This window comes from Tursiops truncatus, chromosome 2 (assembly GCF_011762595.2).
Source record: "Tursiops truncatus isolate mTurTru1 chromosome 2, mTurTru1.mat.Y, whole genome shotgun sequence".
Lineage (NCBI taxonomy): Eukaryota > Metazoa > Chordata > Mammalia > Artiodactyla > Delphinidae > Tursiops > Tursiops truncatus.
In genome coordinates, this window is record NC_047035.1 from 134,496,303 (window position 1) to 134,515,363 (window position 19,061).

General features: G+C 40.8%; 1 protein-coding gene across 9 annotated transcripts in view; it reads left to right on the forward strand.

Moving 5' to 3' along the window:
* The window catches only part of AKAP13 (A-kinase anchoring protein 13), a 350,062-nt gene that overhangs the window by 126,977 nt on the left and 204,024 nt on the right, over nt 1-19,061 (forward strand). For all 9 annotated transcript variants that reach the window (XM_019945698.3, XM_073801374.1, XM_073801373.1 and 6 more), the window contains 2 exons: nt 4,192-4,339; nt 16,444-16,740. In XM_019945698.3, the coding sequence (XP_019801257.2) occupies nt 4,192-4,339; nt 16,444-16,740 (445 nt within the window). The remainder of the gene's footprint in view (nt 1-4,191; nt 4,340-16,443; nt 16,741-19,061) is intronic.

Below are 19,061 nucleotides of genomic sequence, written 5' to 3' on the forward strand. Positions count from 1 at the left end.
CCAAAACCAGGAAAATTTTAACATTGGTACAGTGTTAAATGTGTAAACCTCATTCAAATCTGGACACTTGTCCATTAATGTCCTTAATAGCAATTTGTTTTTATTGTTCAGGATCCAGCCCAGGATCGTGTATCGCATTTAGTTGGAAAATCTTTTCAGTCTCCTTAATCTGGAATAGTACTTCAGTCTTTCTTTGTTTTTCATTAGTGACATTCTGGAAGAGCACAGGCCAGTTTTTTTGTGTGTGTTTGTTTTTTAATTTTTATAGAAGGCCTCTCAGTTTGGGTTTGTCTGATGTTTTCTTCTGACTAGTTTGAGGTTATGCATTTTTATTAGGAACACTAAGTGATGCTGTGTCCTCAGTGGGTGGGATCAGAAGACATGTGATGTTAGTACATTTCATTATTTGTGTTGTTAACTTTTTTGATCACTTGATTCATATGGTATGTGCCAGGTTTCTATCTTTCCCTTTGTAATTTATAAGTGAGCAGATTATTTTTAAAAGTAAGTTTTTTCTTTTTAAAATAATCCATCTTTATTTTTAAAAATTGGAAAACCAAAGCACAAAGTAAATTAAAATTGGTCTCAATTACTACCTAGGAATAACTACTATTAAAGTTTTGGGGTCTCCTTTTCTTTCTTTTCTAATATGTGTTTTGAGCACCTGCTACTTATTATTCTAGACAAAGGGAATATCTCAGTGAGTAAAACGTGTTCTCATGGGGCTTACATTCTGGTAAATAATAATAGCTATCATTTATTTTTTTTATTGAGATATAATTAACATATAACATTGTATGAGTTTGAGGTATACAACATAATGATTTGATATATTGCAAAATGATTACCACAGTAAGTTTAGTTAACATCCATCACATATAGTTACAGATTTTTTTCTTGTGATGAGAACAATTAATATTTATTCTCTTAGCAACTTTCACATGAACAATACAGTATTGTTAACTAGTTAACTGTAGTCATCATGCTGTACAGTACATTATAACTGTCATTTATTGAACATTTATTATGTGCCAGTGCACTGCTGTAGGTGCTTTGCTTTTATCAATCATTTAATTCTTAAAACAACCTTATGAGGTAGGTGTGATTGTTGCTCTCTTATGGCAGAGAATTTAGTATACCCCATGTTAAACAGCTGCAAAGTGATGTGCCATACTGTGATTCAGGCACAGACCATCCTCTTAACTACTGTGGTGTGGTAACAAGTTATAAGCCAAGTCTGAAAGTTAGAAAACAAATTAAGGTGGTGATTCTGTTCAACTCTTGGGAACAGAGCTATGGCAGCATTGTTGTCTATACCTGAGATGCTTTGTACTTGCCTAGGGTTTTCTCTTACTCCTCCACTCTTACTCCGTGTAAGCAGTGAGCTCTCTTGATTGGGCCTCCCTAAGGAAATTCTCTTACTTTCCCCCTCTTCCCTTCTACTGACCTGTTCTCAATGATGTGACAGTTAAAAAGAAAAAACCAAACCAAACCCTGATTTGTAGCATTTGCCAATTTCAGTGGTGTAAATATACCCATAATCGTTGACTTCAAGATATCAATGCTACATCACTGAACACAGAATTGGCAAGAGGTGTGTTGGGAAAAGATGTGCAGTAGCACATCATTATAACAGATACAACAGATGTAAACCTCAAGAGCGTAGATAATAGTAAGATGTGGCAAAAGATTAAAATGTGATGTTTCGAGTATTTATTACATCTCTTTTTAATTTATTTAATTGTAAGCTTATATCATTTACTTTTTTTTTTTTTTTTTTTTTGCGGTACGCGGGCCTCTCACTGTTGTGGCCTCTCCCGTTGCGGAGCACAGGCTTCGGACGCGCAGGCTTAGCGGCCGTGGCTCACGGGCCCAGCCGCTCCGCGGCATGTGGGATCTTCCCGGACCAGGGCACGAACCCGTGTCCCCTGCATCGGCAGGCAGACTCTCAACCACTGCGCCACCAGGGAAGCCCTTATTTACTTTTTAATAATGGCCGTGTTTAACACCTGGCTTGTAGAAATCCTGAAAATATGATGTGCTCTCGCAAGCCTGTACAGGCCCGCTCCAGCATGCCACTGCAGTTATCTTGCTGCTGACTTCCCACCTTCAGGAGCCTCATGACTGACACTGTCTTGCTGTCTAAGAGATCAGTGCTATCCCTTCTTTTATCATTCCTCCCACAAAACTCCCTATCTCATTCCTCTAATCTCCACCTAACATCTTCCCTGTTTCCAAGGCCTTGTTTGCCCCACACTGTAAGTCACTCTCTCCCATCCCTCAGATGCTTTTCTCTTCCCGATTTCATTTTTTTTCCCCAAATCAAGTTACTGTCCCCAGTTAAAGGAAGGCCCCAGACACAACTAATATCTTGGGGCATGGAGAGTCTCTCAGCAAGATGGTAGGTCTAATGTAGAGAGAGAATCCTTGATCTAGAAAAGGAAGATCTATTCTTAGATTTCCAGGTTAGAAATCTTAGTGGAAATAATATATATTTTTTTACTTATTAATAAGTACATAAAGGTGATTTCAGTACTATTAATACAGTCCCCAAGATAGGGACTTATATACAAGTCCAAAAGTGTAATTCTAAATAGTGTCTGAAGTCAGTGATAATTCTGTTGTACCGACTGTGCTATTCCTGTGTTAGGGTGCTTTGGAGCTTTCGAGTTCAGCAGTCCTAGTAAGTTACAGCTATTTGTAGTTCTTTCTGACTTCTTACAACAGATTGGAACCCCTACTGTATACAGGATGCTACACAGAGTACTGGGGAAAAATAAGAAAGAGACAGGACTATAGGAAATACTTTGAATTTGGTCTTCAGAATCAACCTGCTGGAGCATTTCTGTTACTAGACTTGATCCCAAGTTTGACTTCATGATTTTTGGTTTTTATTATTTAGTGAAACACTACCTGCTGCTCCTTTCTGCTGCTGGCCATTAAGTTGTGGCCACAGGGAGCCATGGTTCTCTGATAGGCTTTATTACTGCTAAAGTGGAAAGGAAAAAAATGTTTTAAGTAATGGGAATTCTCTCCCCTATTTAATGTTAAAATGGCCTGGCTTTCTCTAAATTGGATTTTCCATAATGCATCATTAAGGTTTACACAGTACTAAACCTCAGTGCTTTAAAATCTTTTGTTTATGGTTACCACATGAATTATATAATGTTTATGATTGGGAGAATGGTAATTAGGACTGTATTTCATAGAATAAATTTAATTTAGCCAGTGACCTCAATTTTTAAAAATGTATAAAATTGCTAGAAGAATATTTCCAAATAAAGGACGAAGATGTCTTAACTTCTAAATAGTTGCAGAGTCACGGGCAGAGTTACTGGCACAAGATTTATGTCTGATTCCGTGGGCTTAAGGGAGGGGTGGATAAAGAAGAGTAGCGATTCCAGATGGTCAGGAAACACAAATTGTTGGAAAAGCGTTCCTCCCATCCTCATAGATTAAGAATATTATCCCAGGCTGAGTGGTGAATATGCTTCAAGAATTCTCACATATTAGCTGTAAGAAGAGAAGGTATTATCTCCATTTATATAGTCAAGGAACCTGAGACTTAGAGGATTTAAGTAAAGTCTTTGTAGATGGAATTTAAACCCAGATTTGTCTGGAGCCCAAGCTCTTTGCACTCTACCACTTCCAGGCCAGCTCTGTTAGAGGCTCTCCATGTTTGATGGAGAATGGGTGGACTTGGCAGTGATTCTGTGGGATGTAGAGTTTAGAGAGTTATTGCTGCAAATGGAACACAGAGGTTAAGGGGCATTCTGAGTATAAGGATGTAACTGTTTAATATACTTCCTCCATCCTCTCTGCCTTATTTTTAGATTTTCCTGGAATTTTTACAGAGCTTTTTTAGGGAGCTGTTTTACATTCTTTTAAAATTTTTTTTCCAAGTGAATGTACCATTATCTTGTTGGTTTACTTATTTGTCTAACCATCTCCACTAAAATGTAAGCTTAAAGAGGACAGAGGTCTTATTTTCAGATTGTTTTGTATTCTCAATGCCTAGAATACTTCCTGGCACATAGGGGCTTAATCAGTGTTTATATTTGTATAAACTCACTAGAATGGGCACAGTTTAGATGATACATTTGATTTCCCCTTAAATTAGATGTTTTCTAAAGATAAGCTCCCAAGAGGAACCTTACTAATGCAAACTTGCTTTCTCTTCCCTTTTCCTAGGGCGATTGTGTTGTTACTGTACTGCTCTCTGAAGAGGACAAAGTTGAGGATGATGTAGTGTTTTACTTGGTATTTTCGGGTTCCACCCTCCATCACTGTACAAGTACTCGGAAGGTCAGTTCTGATACGCTGGAGACCATTGCTCCTGGTAAGTATTTGAGTGGAATCTTTACTAGCCTTTATTTATTCTGTGTTCTGGTATAGAGTAATCAGGGTGATAGAACTATTGTTAGATCTTTGTTTTAAATACACTTTAAAGTATTTTATTTCTTGCTTGTTGCACAAAAATCTGAGCCTAACTAGAAATAATTGAAATAAAATGGTGTCATAAATTGAAAGACAGTAATTAAGATCAGCAAAAATATTAATTTATTGGAATGTGGAAGAAAACTAAAACACATTTGAAAGATAAAAGTTCATGTGGTTACTATGGTGTGACTGCATATTTGATTCTGAATATCACTGTGGCAAAAGCAAAGGTAAAATACAATTAGTAACACATTCCTCAGTATCCCTGAGGGAAAGACTAAAAGCCTTCTGTAAAAGCCAAAGCTTCCCCAAATTAACAGATTATAGTTCATGGTGAAATGAATACTTAATCACTATTGCATTTATCCATTTAACAGAATTAAAAGGAAAATGTTTACTTTAAAAAATTCTTTATAAAGTCATTAAGTCATTGCTGTTTCCACCAGAAGCGGCTGATAACTTTGACTGTCTTTTGACTGACCCCAGGTATCTGAAGGTGTATTGATTCGTGTTTGGAAATGAGCTTCTTCTTTCTTTAATTGACCTTGCTTCAAAGTTAATAATTGGTTAATTTTCATCAGAATACAAAAGAGGGCACATTTAGGGGGAACCCCTAAAAATGTTGACAGTTGACAGTTGAACCATTTGCCTTTAGAGAATAAAATGGATTTAGTTCTTATTGAAACATTTCCTGTAACCAGTGATTTTATGTAACTCTGATTCCACTTTGTTGAAATAGATGGTGTAAAAAAAGTATTAGTTTATCAAGCACTTTCAGTATCTGGTCTTGCTGGTATTAGATCAGATTGTCAGTTTTTGGTTGCTGCTGCGCTATTTTCCATACATTATCTTCATGTCTGATGCCTACCAGATCCTGGAAGTTAAACCGCATTCAAGAACTGAGATTATGACAGTTGAAAGCTGTATTTATCCTCCTACTCGACAAAAGTGATTTTGAAAATACAGGATTTAAAGATTCTTGGCAATTTCTATGTATATTCCCCCCAAACTTTTAGGGATAGGAAATTTAGCTAGGAGTTCAGCATAGGTACTGACGTTTTCCCTAAAGAGTATTAAGTATCCTTCTTTGTAACTTAAAGCTCTAGTCTTGTTTCCTGTGAAGTATATCATGTCAGAGAGGCTGATCTGGAACTTGACGTCTGCTCCAGCAGGTGCCATCCAGTGTCACCACTGCTAAACATTTCTTATGTGTGGGTGACTGTGAGAAACAGACCCTCAGCTAGGTAGAATCAGTCAGTCCCTGACTGGGCTCTTATTAGGAAGGGAATGGAGGTAATTTTTATAGACTTATTCTTTTCCTGATTTAGAGGTGCTTTAACAGTTTAAGTTTGTGTATGTGTATGTGTGTGTATGTGTTTGTGTGGGCGTATATATAGAGAGAGAGAGCGAGAAAGCGTGCAAGTAGACATGAGAATGTTCGAGGAAGGCCGGCTATTACAAGGACATAGCCCTGTGCCCTCACTGCCGTCCTCAGTCACAGGTACCAGCAGAGTCCAGCCTCCTGGTGGAGAGGGATGTGCCTGGTGGCTCGTATACCTTCAATGACGAGGTACTTAAATTAGTGTGGACTGCAAGCAGTTACTCTCCTTGGGTTCACAGACCCACGGTACTTGGATGACAGCCAAGAGCTCTGGGTTTGTACCACATCCTTGTACACTGTCCCCAGCCTACTGTTTTGGAACTTTAGTTCCCATTTCTTCTCTTGCCTTTGGTCTAACACTTCTTCAGTCTGTTTCAGGCCCCCCTCTTTTCCAGCCCCACCCATCTCTGGGTGTCCTTTGGTACTGACTGACTCTGAGTGCCCTAGACCTGTTGACTCCAGCCAACCAGAATGGGCATTGTATTCTGCTCTTTCCCTCTGATTTGATCTGAATCCTCAGTAATCATTCCTGACCCATTTGCTTGGGGCCTGGAATCACAGTACCTGGTTTCTCCTAATTTTTCACTAATCAGCTCTCCTCCCCTCAAATTATGATCTTAACTATTTACCATATTCTTACAACTTGTCCCCTTTGCCCCCAATTGGCCTGAATGGTCTGCTACTCACCTGAATTCAGTCAGCCTGCTTCCTGAGGCCCCTAATCACAAGAGAGGTGACAAAGGATTAGAGTCCCTAAAAGGCCCTCTTGTTCAAGCAGGCTGAACAAAGAGTAAGGCAGCATGTGAGACTGTGATACGTGCACGGGTCCCAGTGAGCCTCCCTCCTTGGTGAAGTAGAACCTCTGTTAACTGTTGAAACAAAGGAGATTCCTGAGTGGATCTTGCTGCTCTGGTCGTCACACGTGTCATTTTTCTGTTCACTTGTCTTCTTCAGCTGCTGTCCAGATTGGCCCAGTAATTGTTGTGGAGGGGTGGGTAGAGATAGGGAGACTTTCGGGGGTTAAGTTAGTTTTGAATTGCTTGTTTATATCATGGAGTTAATAGTTTCATCTAGAATTAAACTGCCTTAAATCTGCTTTGGGAGATTTCTTTGGCTTGTTCTGTACTTTCCTTGAGGTCTTTACTCAGATATCACCTTCTCAGTGAGGCCTTTCCTGTCCACCTTGTAAAAATATACAACTGCCTCCTCTCCACGCTCCCTGTTCCCCTTCCCTGCTTTACTTTTCTCCACTGCACTTATCAACTTTGGACACATTATATATATTATTTATTTTCTACTTGCCTCTACTGCAGTGTCAGCTTCCCGAGGGCAAGGATTTGTGCCTGTTATGTTCACCGGTATATGCTAAGAAGGCTTTTTCTGTGAATTCCTACCACTTGATGGGACTGAGTTTCTATCGTGTTGAAACTCATCCTGGTTCTCAGAAGCACCCTTCTAGAAAGGTTGTGCATATGTACGTGCATGTGTACACACACACACACACACACACACACACACACATACACATACACACTTTCTTTTGAAAACTGCAAGTCTGGCTTCTTGAGTTGAATTCTTGGCCTGGGTCAGGGGTCTGTGTTCTCTTTCCAGAGCCACCTCTGATGATTTCAGTGCATCAGTTAGCCATATTGATAGCCTCAAATTTCCTGTCTGTGGAGGGCAGTGTCAGATTAGTCAAGATTCTTCGTGGAAAGTCTGTATTGCTTTGTGCATCCCAGTTACTGGGTAAACGTGCACGGTCTGTTTGCAGCAGCTGCGACCGGGAGGGATGTACCTGCGCCCTTTCTGCTCCTGTGTGGGGCTAGCTCCTCAGGTCCTAGCCATTTTGCCGACAATGGGCAGAAAAAGGGCTTTGTGTCTTGATCTTGCTTTGAATGTCATGCTTCATCCAGATTGCTGGCTCAGATTTTTCTTTGAGTTCTTTCTCTGCGTTGTTCACTGTCAGTGTTTTGTACTATTTTAGTTTTCACTAAAACCAGATGATTGATTGACCTTCACAGACAGCTACTCCTTGATGTTAGTCTGTAACCTTTTATAATTTGGGGGGGTAGGGAGATGAGACATTTCTTAATAGTCTCCTGGAAAAAAACCTCTTTGACTTCAGATACCGAGATTACAGTCTATTTTTTTCCTTTTTTCACATTTTCTCACTCTTTTGCTTGTTTTCTGATGAGAAGCTTACAATGAATTGTGTATGTATGTTTAGTTATAAAGAAATTGTGAAGTGATCTTCTCTTACCTTAACACTACAGAAAGGCTGTAGACGTGATACAATCCTCCTTCTTTAAAAATGAAATTATGTTAAGAGTAGTAGCATCTTAGGGGACAGTTAGTGGGAGCCTTTGGAGGCTTTATCTGCCTTTAAATTGTTTGAATGTTTTAAAAGTGCACATGTTATTTTTAACATATTGAATATAGTAATTTTTAATAAAAACATATTGAAGACTTTGGAAATAATGTCCTCTCTTTTGAAAATAAACTATCTTTGTGCTAATGAACACTAAACAAAGACAAACAAGCGTTATAATAAAATACCACATTCAAAATACCTATGAATTGGCTGGTTTAAGAATATAATTTGCTGTGAAATACATCCTGAAATGAAAATATATCTCTACAGACAAAAGGTGTTGGCATTTGTAATAAATGAAAGTAAAATATCTCCATTCTTTTCTCTTCATATAAAACAAATCCAACCCCAAATCCCATTTTAACAAAACAGTGATTTTCCTTGAGGGATGAAGCCAACATGTTTTCTTTAAAAGACTATAGGACTGGAAGTAATATAAAGAAATCAGAGTATCCTTGGAAGGTAATTCTTGGGAGATGCGAGGTACTGTCATGGATTCATTTTTATTACTTAAATGTGAATTTCGACCAAGCAGACAGTAATTGCAGAATGGAAAATGAGACAGGATGTTTAGTGGATGCTCATACTACTTTTGTGAAAGGCTTTGGTGCAGAATCTATCATAAAATGAAATCTTTTTTTTCCAGCATGTCTGTTACTTACTTTTAGACTTCACAGCAAGGGATCTTGTTTGACAGGAAAACTGCAAGCATTCACTGACCCAGAATTAGACTCTGCTGTTTCGTATCTTTCTTTTCTTTCTCACTTAATCAAAGGGAAGGTACTATATAAAGTAGATTTGTTATTAAAAAGAAAGGAAAAAGTACATTTACCATGATCAGAAGTCTTTTGTGGCTTAATTAAAAACCAGTGCTTACAGCCCCAGGTCTCAACAAGTAGTCCTGCAGTTAAGTTGTGTGTCTCTCATTTCTTGTGAACCAAGACTCTGTTTCTATCAGTGGACGTCCAGAGGTTGCCAAATTGAATAACACATTTGAAAAGAAGTTCTAGGCTTTTAACTGGCACAATCAGAGAATCCTGGTGCCCTCTCTCTCTGCCAAAGTAATGAGTTATCCTAAATTACTATCCTAAAATACTCCTACTACAAGTCTGTCTCTAGACAGACATGATTTTATATCTTAAAAGGCTTAAATTACTGTCCCAGTGCTAGTCAGTATATATAGTGGCTATCCTGGAAAAACAAACTGAGGACTAGTTGAAGGGAAGTGTATCTGCTGTCTGCTGTCCTGTTGTAATTGATGCCTGTGTGGATACTTCATCACCTTGGAACTATGAACACAGCACTAGAATGGAGCACACATGTCGCACTGGGGCCAGTATCCCCCCAAGGGGGTGAGAATTGGTTCTTAGGAGAGTTAAAAAAAACTTAACTCTTCATATAGAGAGCACAGATGCACATATACAAATATATGGTATATCTGTGGTATTAAAGTTTCATAGGATGGTTGTGGCAAATAGAAATGTTTATAAAGGCTCCTTGGGGGATGACAATGAATAAAAGGTTGAAAAGCACTGCCTTAGAGTAATAAGCTGGATTATATAGCACGTCACATTTTTAGTGTTAATTAGCCCCTTTCTCCCCCCAGATGTATCTTTGATACCTATCCCAAATTTGCACATCTACCATTAGACCACCGAAAACTAGCAGTAGGTACATACTTCTGCACATAATCCTATTCCTGTTAGAGTGTGGGTCTGAAGACTGAAAATTTCCTTCAACCCTGTATAGCTACTTCAAAGGGAAGAAAAAGACACCAAATTTTTAAATACTTTTGATGCCAAAATGAAGTAGTAAAAGATATAATTTTTATATTTTCCACCTTGGCTACAAATGCAGCCTTCTGGTAGGAAATGACTGAGTGGGCCTGGACTTGGTTGGCCCAGCAAGCACTTGCAGGGTTCCTTTTTGGATAGCTGGTGAAACAAAGTCCCAATTGTTTCCTTCTCCAAAGAGAAGGCCCGGATGGGATGTGTGCCACTTTTAGCCTAATAGGAAATGAAGTAATTCTTGGGTCATGCTTCAGCAGTTCTGTTTATCTGCAGCACTGTTTCGTTTCCATGGATATGGGTGCTTCATGTAGTGATAAGGAGCCTGCGGAAAAGCTCTGCAACCTCAGGAGCACACACCTCCTGATGTGTGAGCTTAAAGACGTTTGGATTAGATGCTTTTAAGAGGACCATCAGTAGTTACATTTTTGTTTCCCATCTAGGTGCTGCTGGTTGTGTGTTGTTTATTCGGATTCTTCCTCCTTCCCTTTGTTTCTTCAGTTCTGCAGTGTCAGGGGCAGCATTTGCTGTGTTGGGCTTATGCAGAAGCTCTTGATAGAGTAATAGGCATCTCTTTTCCTTGAGTCACCTGAATAGGAGGATTTTAATAGCTAATACTGATAGTAAGTACCAGGTTTAGATGCCTGTTTATGCCAGGTGTCTGCTTTGTGTACAGCCATCTCTGATTTTTTTTTTTTTTAAATAACCTGGAAGGTTGGTGATGTTCCCATTTTTGTGCACAAGCAAATAGACTTCAAGGTCGAGTGACTTTTTCAGGTTGACCCAGCCTGTTTGCAGTGGAGGTGAGACTTAAACCTGGTATCTTCTGACTCTACAGCTAGTTGTCAGCATACTTCAGTACCTCTTACAATTCACTCAGTAAGGGTTCCATCTCTCCCACCCCCAAATTTACTTCATACTTCTGTTGTAATCAGCTCGGACCTGATTGTAGCATATATTCAGAAGTCAATTTTAAAAAATGGTATTGAGGTTTAGGCCATGTTCCTTAACAGTTCATCTCTCTTCCCGTGTCTCAATCCTCTGTGGGTATTTCCCTCAGAAGCAGCTCAGTAAAATTTTCAGAACTTCCCCTTTTAAAAGGACTTGTGATTTTTATTTTCTTTTTTTGTTACCAGGAAATTGAGTGGAAGGAAAAACACCACGGAACCAGCTGCAAACCTTGTTACTCTTCTTTATGCTGCAGCTTCTGTCTTCATGTAAAAAGAAGTTAATTGTGGTTATTATGTCGAATTGGATATAGTTTCCCATCCCCATGTTTTTGCCCTGAAGATGTAGACATCGTTAATACTTTGTATTTTGTGTGTACAAAGGCAGTCATAAGACTAATGGCCCCTGAAAACAGTTGTGTCTTTAGAGCTAATTTATGGTAGTAAGAGATTTTATGTGTACAGATGCAGTGACTTCAGTTTTATTAATGGGTCCATATTACATAACCTTTGTTTTTGAAAAATGTTGATTTTTTTTTCTAGATGCTTTATCTGAAAGGTCATAGGGATTAAAAACTAATCTTGTGAACCATTTGAGCCTAATAGAAAACGTGAATATGAGACAGTAGCCCTGCCAGCCTTGCGAGGTGGTTTTCCAGACAGTAGGGGAGGCACTTTGCTCGAGCTCAGTAGTAATTCTTCCAATTTACTGAAAGTTTAATAAAGACTGAGCCAGGAAACCCTCAGTTCTTCACTCTTTTAACCCTTAGTTTTTCTTTGGAAAAAGAAGCCTATAATCATACCAAACAAATTCCAGATTTATGGCACATTTTACTTAGGATGATTCATAGTTTCTCCTTCAGATTGTGAGTTCATGTCTAAAGGGAAAATATTGGGCTAACAATTGGATGGCTTCTCCTAGATATCTATTTCATGGCCTTTGCTGACATTCTACCTTCTCTAATACACGGTTTTGTTTTAGTTCTACATAAATAGAGCAGATGATAGTTTGCCCATCCACCCATCCACCTTCTAAGAGATTCTGCTAAAGCAGCAGAAAGAATTATGCGTGCTTATGCTGCTAAGCACATGTGCACACACAGGTGTGTGCACATGTGCTCAGACATACACACCCCTAAACCACCTTCTGTTTCTCCCTCTTGGTTTTCCCCACCCCACCCTAGCCAAGTAAAGTCATTTTTGCAATTTCAGATAGATTTCTGTGTAGATGTATTACGCCTGCACTTTCCAGTTTTGAGTTAAGGTGGTATTGCTTCACCATGGCTTTTGGCCGTGTGCGTGCGTGCGTGTGCGCCTGTGCAGGAGAGTGTGAGATGAAGTTGAAGATCTGGACTATGGCCTGGACCCTGTGTATATACAGGAGGTGATTTTACAGAGCAGCGATGATGTTGACTTTTAGCAATGGTGTGACTCGCTTTCTGGCTCAAGCTCTCAGGTGTCTCAGACACCTCTGCACAGGCTTGGGGAAGGAGACGAGTAAGAAATAACTGTTTGGATGGGTGGGGCAGTGGATGTCATTATTGTAGGTTAGTTTATATCTCTTCTAAGACAGAGTGTGTTTAAGTTTTGAAGGTAGAATTCAATTTGGATCCCACATTATTCACATTCTCATCATTGAATTGTGAAACCTGTAAGTTTAGTTTTTATTGACATTTATTCGTATCTACCTCAAAGGACTGTCAGGAATTTAAAAATGAGCTTAATCCTGAATAAATGGGAAATGCTATCATTACTGGTGAGATTCATGAATGAGAGCCACAACATTCTTAAAGTACAGTCATCTGTCAGTATCTGCAAGGGGATTGGTTCCAAGACCCCCATGGATACCAAAATCTGCAGATGCTCAAGTCCCTTAGTTGGCCCTCTGTATCCATAGTTTTGCATCCGGAGATTCAGCCAACCATGGATCGTAAATATAGTAGTACATATATGTAGTATTGAAAAAAATCCACATATAAGTGGACCCAGGCAGTTCAAACCTATCTTGTTAAAGGGTCAACAGTAATTATCCTGACTGAAATATGTATTGCTGTGTCTGTCTGTCTGTCTAGTTTGATTGGAAGTGAAATGAGCCTGTATATGTTGTTTTGGGTGATAGTATTACAGAATTTGAGAGGAGTCTTCTAAATTACAGCTCTTGACTTACGAGATTAAGATACTCTCCAGATTTTAAAGTGTTAGAGAAGTTGTCATTTACCTCAGGCCACATAGCTTAGGAAGTAACAAAATAGGTTTGAACCCAGGTCTCTCCTCACACGAAACATCTAGGTGTAGCCTAGTTAATATCTTCCTGAAACTGTCTTTTGCAGAAATTATTCCATCCCTTGAACTTGCTCTCTGCTTCCATTTTTATGTTTTTGAAACTGTTTCTTGTTCCTGGAATCTCTTCCTAAGTTTCTGTCTCTCCCCACTTTCTGCCTGGTAAAACCCACAGGTTTGTACAGCTGGGGAAACCATAGAGCCTGCAGAGGCTGCCCTTATTCTGTACATGAAGAAATTGAGGCCTGGAGAAGCAGAGATGATCCGAGGTCATGCAACTTAGGAGTCTTATAGTCAGGATTTGAGCACAGTGTTTTCCTTCCTTTCCTGTTAGTTTTTCCATGGTACCTTTATTTCCCATTTAAGCCTTCTTGTCTCCGTGAATCTTGGGTGTAGGGGCAGACAGGAGAGCAAGGAAACTTGGGTTCAGATTCTAATTCTGCCACTTAGGAGCTTTATAACCTTGGACAAATTACTTAACATTTTTGTGACTTGATTTCCTCATCTGGCAAGTGGGGATAATAATAGTACCTACTGCTAGGGTTGTTATGAGAATTAAATGAACTGTTATTAGGAAATCACTGAGGATGGTGCCTGGCACAGAGAAATTATTAGAGAAGTGATAGATAGATAGATTAGATAGATAGATAGATATTATTAGAGAAGTGATAGATAGAGAGGGAGGGAGGGATAGGATAGGACTATGCATCTGAGTTCTGAGGGTTGCAGTAAAGAACCGCTGCGGTTGGAGAGTTGGGAGCAGGATGCCTATGGAAAAGGTCCTTCTTGACTGCCACCTTTCTTTTGCTCACCTGTGAAATGCACTGGTCCTCTCTGGCGAGTCGCATGGTATGTGTTTCTTTAGAACCCACCCCATTTTGCAGTGATCTGCAGCTTGGTTGATTGCCACCTAATAGACTATAAGCCTCTGGAGAGCTCAGATTCACTGTGATTAGCTTCTGGTTACAGTGTGCTAGGCTTGGTGGATGTCCACATGTTATTTTTGGCTGCACCGAACAGCTCACGGGATCTTAGTTCCCCGACCAAGGATTGAACCTGGACCCCAGCAGTGAAAGCACCGAGTCCTAACCACTGGACCGCCAGGGAATTCCCCAGATGTTAGTCGTTAAATGTTACAGAACAGTTTAGAAAAACTACTTTCTGCCAGAAAAACACCCAAACCTTTATTACCTGAATCAGTTGATTTGTTTATCCTGATGTTGTTGTCTTAATGTAATTAGGCTGGCTGCCCTTCAAAGAAAGATTAAGATTCTTTTTTCTGATTTCATTTCACATAGTAGACGTATAAATTCAGCATATTTATTGAATTGAAATACAAACATGGGTGTATACACACCGCCGTGCACATGTGTGCACGCATGCATGCCAGAGGATGCTTCACTTTCCCACAGCCTTCATGGAAGGAATTCCACTGGGAATGCAGTGGGAGCACCTTGGTGGAGTTATGCGTTTGTGTGGAGACTGATCTCGGTGGTTCATGGACCCGTTCCTCTTGCTTAATAGTCATACTGGCCTGTCATTCCAAGTGTTGGGCTCCTCACAGGTAGGGATGTAGCTGTCACCCCTCCCTCTTTATAAGCAATGTGTTACAAAACTTTTGCATCATGATATAATAGGCCATGACCTTTGGCATCCGACTTGAATTTGAATGATGGATTCTGCTTCTTCACATGTGTGTAAACTTGGGCAAATTACTTCTTGAAGTCTCAGTTTTCTTATCTGTAATGTGAGGACAATATGCACCTCATAAATTTGTTGTGTAGAGAAAATGACATGTCAGATGCCTGGTATGTGGTAGGTTCTTGGTTAGTAAGTATTGATGCTTGTTACCATCCTCAGATTACACAGCAGGGAGAGATTTCTTTTGTCACAAAGTAAAGGCTTAAGGAGGCCCCTGGGGAAAAAGTATATGTGGAAAAAAATAATTGTTTTCTCTTTCAAAGACAGCAGAAAGCTTACTTTGTTCTGTGAGGTGTGAAGCCTCGTTGGCTGTGCCCGTGGTCTGGAGAGCCAGATTCAGGGACCCTCCTCCTCACCCCGCTGCTGGGAAGCGGTCAGTGCGAGCCGGTGGGCTCAGGGGAGCCCAGGCCTCAGGTGCCTGCAGTTTATCAGGCAGCGCACCAGGGGGAGCAACTCAAACAGAAGCATCAACTTCATTTCCTTTTCTTTTTTCTCATCAGAAAGATACTTATGAAAGAAATGATGATGTTAGGAGCATAGTTCCAGCTAGTTGAGATCAGTGCCTGAAAGTTGAGGAAAAACGTGTCTTGATTAATATTCTATATCTTGGAAATACTTAGTTCTGTGAGGCTGAAAACCCAGAGAAAGTCTGATTCTCCAGGAAGGCCTCCCCACGGGGAACACTGCTGTTAAACCTTCCTGGTCTTACTTGAGCAGAGCTCTTTGAGGTGACACGTAGCTTGCTGCCAATGTCGCAGCTCGTGAGGTCTCTGCCCCTCTGGACAGTGGGCACTGCAGTCTCTGGCATGCTTGCTTCTCCTCAACCAGGTTTCTAGCCACAGCATTGTGTCATCCCTGGGTGACCTGGGTGATTTGATTGAAGTTCTCTTTACGTTACAGGAAAGAACGTGTATCTCAGAGCAAAAGTTATTTTCTAGGCTTTGAATTGCTTCATAATAGTAAAATAAAATCAAGTCGTTTTGTACTTTTCTAAGTGCTTCCTCATTTGCTCAGTTGTATCGTAGTGAAAGTGAGGCAGGTTCTGGGGCATCTATACAATTCCTGCCATGTAACCTGTATGAGTGACTTTTTTCCTGTTGGGTTTTCGGATCCAGAGCAGTTCGGGAGGGGTTAGACTTCCCATTGTACGCTAGGCCTTGCAAGGTCCTTCAGCTTTCATTCTTTAATTTGTTCAAATTGAACCGCTGTAGTTCAGTGTATATTGAGATTTTCAGAGACTGTTAGTACCAAACACTACGCTGCTGGCACGGTGGCAGCTGGAATACAAAGTTATTTGTTCTTTGGTAGGGGAACCAATTCATATTTGCAAATAGCAGTTGTAAAAATGAGTTGGAAATGGAGTTTTAAGAAGTTTGGAAGATTGCTGTTAGAGCTCGGAGGAAGGAGAGGTTTGTTTTAGGAAGGGGAGCTTGTATGTCACGCAGGAAGAGCCGAGAAGCACCCCCCCTCCCCGCAGTGTCCTCCTTTCAGGAGAGGGCTCTAATCCTGTTTTCCTTGCTGCGTGTGTTTCCTTAGGTCATGACTGCTGCGAGACGGTGAAGGTGCTGCTCTGTGCTTCCAAAGAGGGCCTGCCTGTGTTTGTGGTGGCGGAAGAAGACTTCAGGTTCATCCAGGACGAGGCCTACGATGCAGCCCAGTTCCTGGCAACCAGTGCTGGAAATCAGCAGGCTCTGAACTTCACCCGTTTCCTGGATCGGTCAGGACCCCCGTCCACGGATGTGAATTCCCTTGATGAGAAGGTTTCCCTGGCGTTCAGGCACCTGAAGCTGCCAGCGGAGTGGAATGTGTTGGGAACAGATGCAGCTTCGCATGGTAAGAACTTCAGTGACCCACAGTCTCTGAATTTGGAATTCTTGTGTTTTTGGATGGGGCTGCTTTTATATGGCGATTGTCTTCACATCTGCCACGGTGGCTGAATAGACCTTGCAGTTACTATAGCGGAGTGACCTCGGTGGCCTCTCTCCTGGGTTCTTCAGCTTAGCTGTTAGTCCTGTTCTTGCAGTGAAATGACCCCAGAGAGAGCTTGCTGTTGTCGTCGGCAGCTCTCATTTAAAGTAGAGGGTGGCCAATCAAAAAATGGGCAGAAGACCTAAATAGATATTTCTCCAAAGAAGACATACAGATGGCCAAGAAGCACGTGAAGAGCTGCTCAACATCACTAATTATTAGAGAAATGCAAATCAAAACTACAGTGAGGTATCACCTCACACCAGTTAGAATGGGCTTCATCAGAAAATCTACAAACAAATGCTGGAGAAGGTGTGGAGAAAAGGGAATCCTCTTGCACTGTTGGTGGGAATGTAAATTGATACAGCCACTATGGAGAACAGTATGGAGGTTCCTTAAAAAACTACAAATAGAGTTAACCAAATGACCCAGCAATCCCACTACTGGGCATATACCCAGAGAAAACCATAACTCAAAAAGGCACATGCAGGGCTTCCCTGGTGGCGCAGTGGTTGAGGGTCCGCCTGCCGATGCAGGGAACGCGGGTTCGTGCCCCGGTCTGGGAGGATCCCGCATGCCGCGGGGCGGCTGGGCCCGTGAGCCATGGCCACTGGGCCTGTGCGTCCGGAGCCCGCGTACCGCAAAAAAAAAAAAAAAAAAAGACACATGCACCCCAATGTTCATTGCAGCACTATTTACAATAGCCAGGTCATGGAAGCAACTTAAATGCCCATTGACAGAAGAGTGGATAAAACAGATGTGGCACTTGTATACAATGGAATATTACTCAGCCATAAAAAGGAACAAAACTGGGTCATTTGTGGAGATGTGGGTGGATCTGGAGACTGTCATACAGAGTGAATCAAGTCAGAAAGAGAAAAACAAATATTGTATATTAACGCATATATGTGGAACCTAGAAAAATGGTACAGATGAACCAGTTTTCAGGGCAGAAACAGAGACACAGATGTAGAGGACAAACGTATCGACACCAAGGGGGGAAAGTGGCGGTGGTGGTGGTGGGATGAATTGGGAGATTGGGATTGACATATATACACTAATATGTATAAAATAGATAACTAATAAGAACCTGCTGATAAAAAATAAATAAAATAATATTCAAAAAAAACAAAATAAAGTAGAGGTTGGCATGTCGCCCTTCCATGGGCCCAGATTTCAGGCTTGATCTCCTGTGTGTAGAAAGAGACCTGACCTTCATGAGGAGGGTAGCAGAGTAACTTGGGATACTTCTTTCATGTTTAATTATCAAAGCAGGGTTTTCCTTATTGTCTTCTCAAGTTCTCTAGAGAGTCCACGAAGTTGGAGGAAAGGAAAAGACTGGGAAGTAATTGGGGGGCAGCACGAGAGCAGGCTGAGCTCTGGAAAACCCTGCACATTTTTAACCAGAGTATTTTCACTCTTGTTTATTTTATCTACTGGCTCTCCATATGAGAGTTCATTGAAGGAAGGGCTCTACTTTTTAAAAAACACTGATGTAGTAAGTATCTATTTATGTTCCTCTTATTCAGACAGGGGATTTCCTGTGTAATTATTCTTGTGGCAAATGACATCTACTAGATATTGTGAATATATATGTATGTGTACACACACACACACACACGTATTTAATGAAGCAACATATACCTGGAGTCCAATAAATAACATCATCTTTCCCTCCTGAGTGCAAATCATGGAAAGATTTAGGAGTTACACAGAGTTTAAAATGTTTGCCTTTTTCCTGACAAAAGCTAGATTGAAAGGCTGACTTCAGACCGCTTGCCAGAAGGGGTTGCATATCCTTCCTACTTTATTTCTGAAAGAGCTGGACAATCACAGGACTGCCCTTCAGCGTCCACCAGCTTTGATTATTGTGTTATGTAGGGGAGCACCCAGAAGTCACCCTCCCCACCCCCCCGCAGGCAAGCAGATCCTGAGGAGAAGCGCTGAGCCAGGGGCACGCTCAGTTCCTGCTCCCACAGACCTGTCAAGTAACTGTTCTTCCTCCCGTGGAAGAATGGTGAGGAGGTGTTTGCTAGTTTGGGCTCTCTTAAACCCACTGAATTTAACTATTAAGGCAGTGATCAGCTGCAAGAATGATGTCCCTCACTATTACTGGCTTCCTGTCAAGGTAACGACCGGGGCCCTCCTGCCAGGTAAAATACAAAAGAAAGAGTGGACTCTAAAAT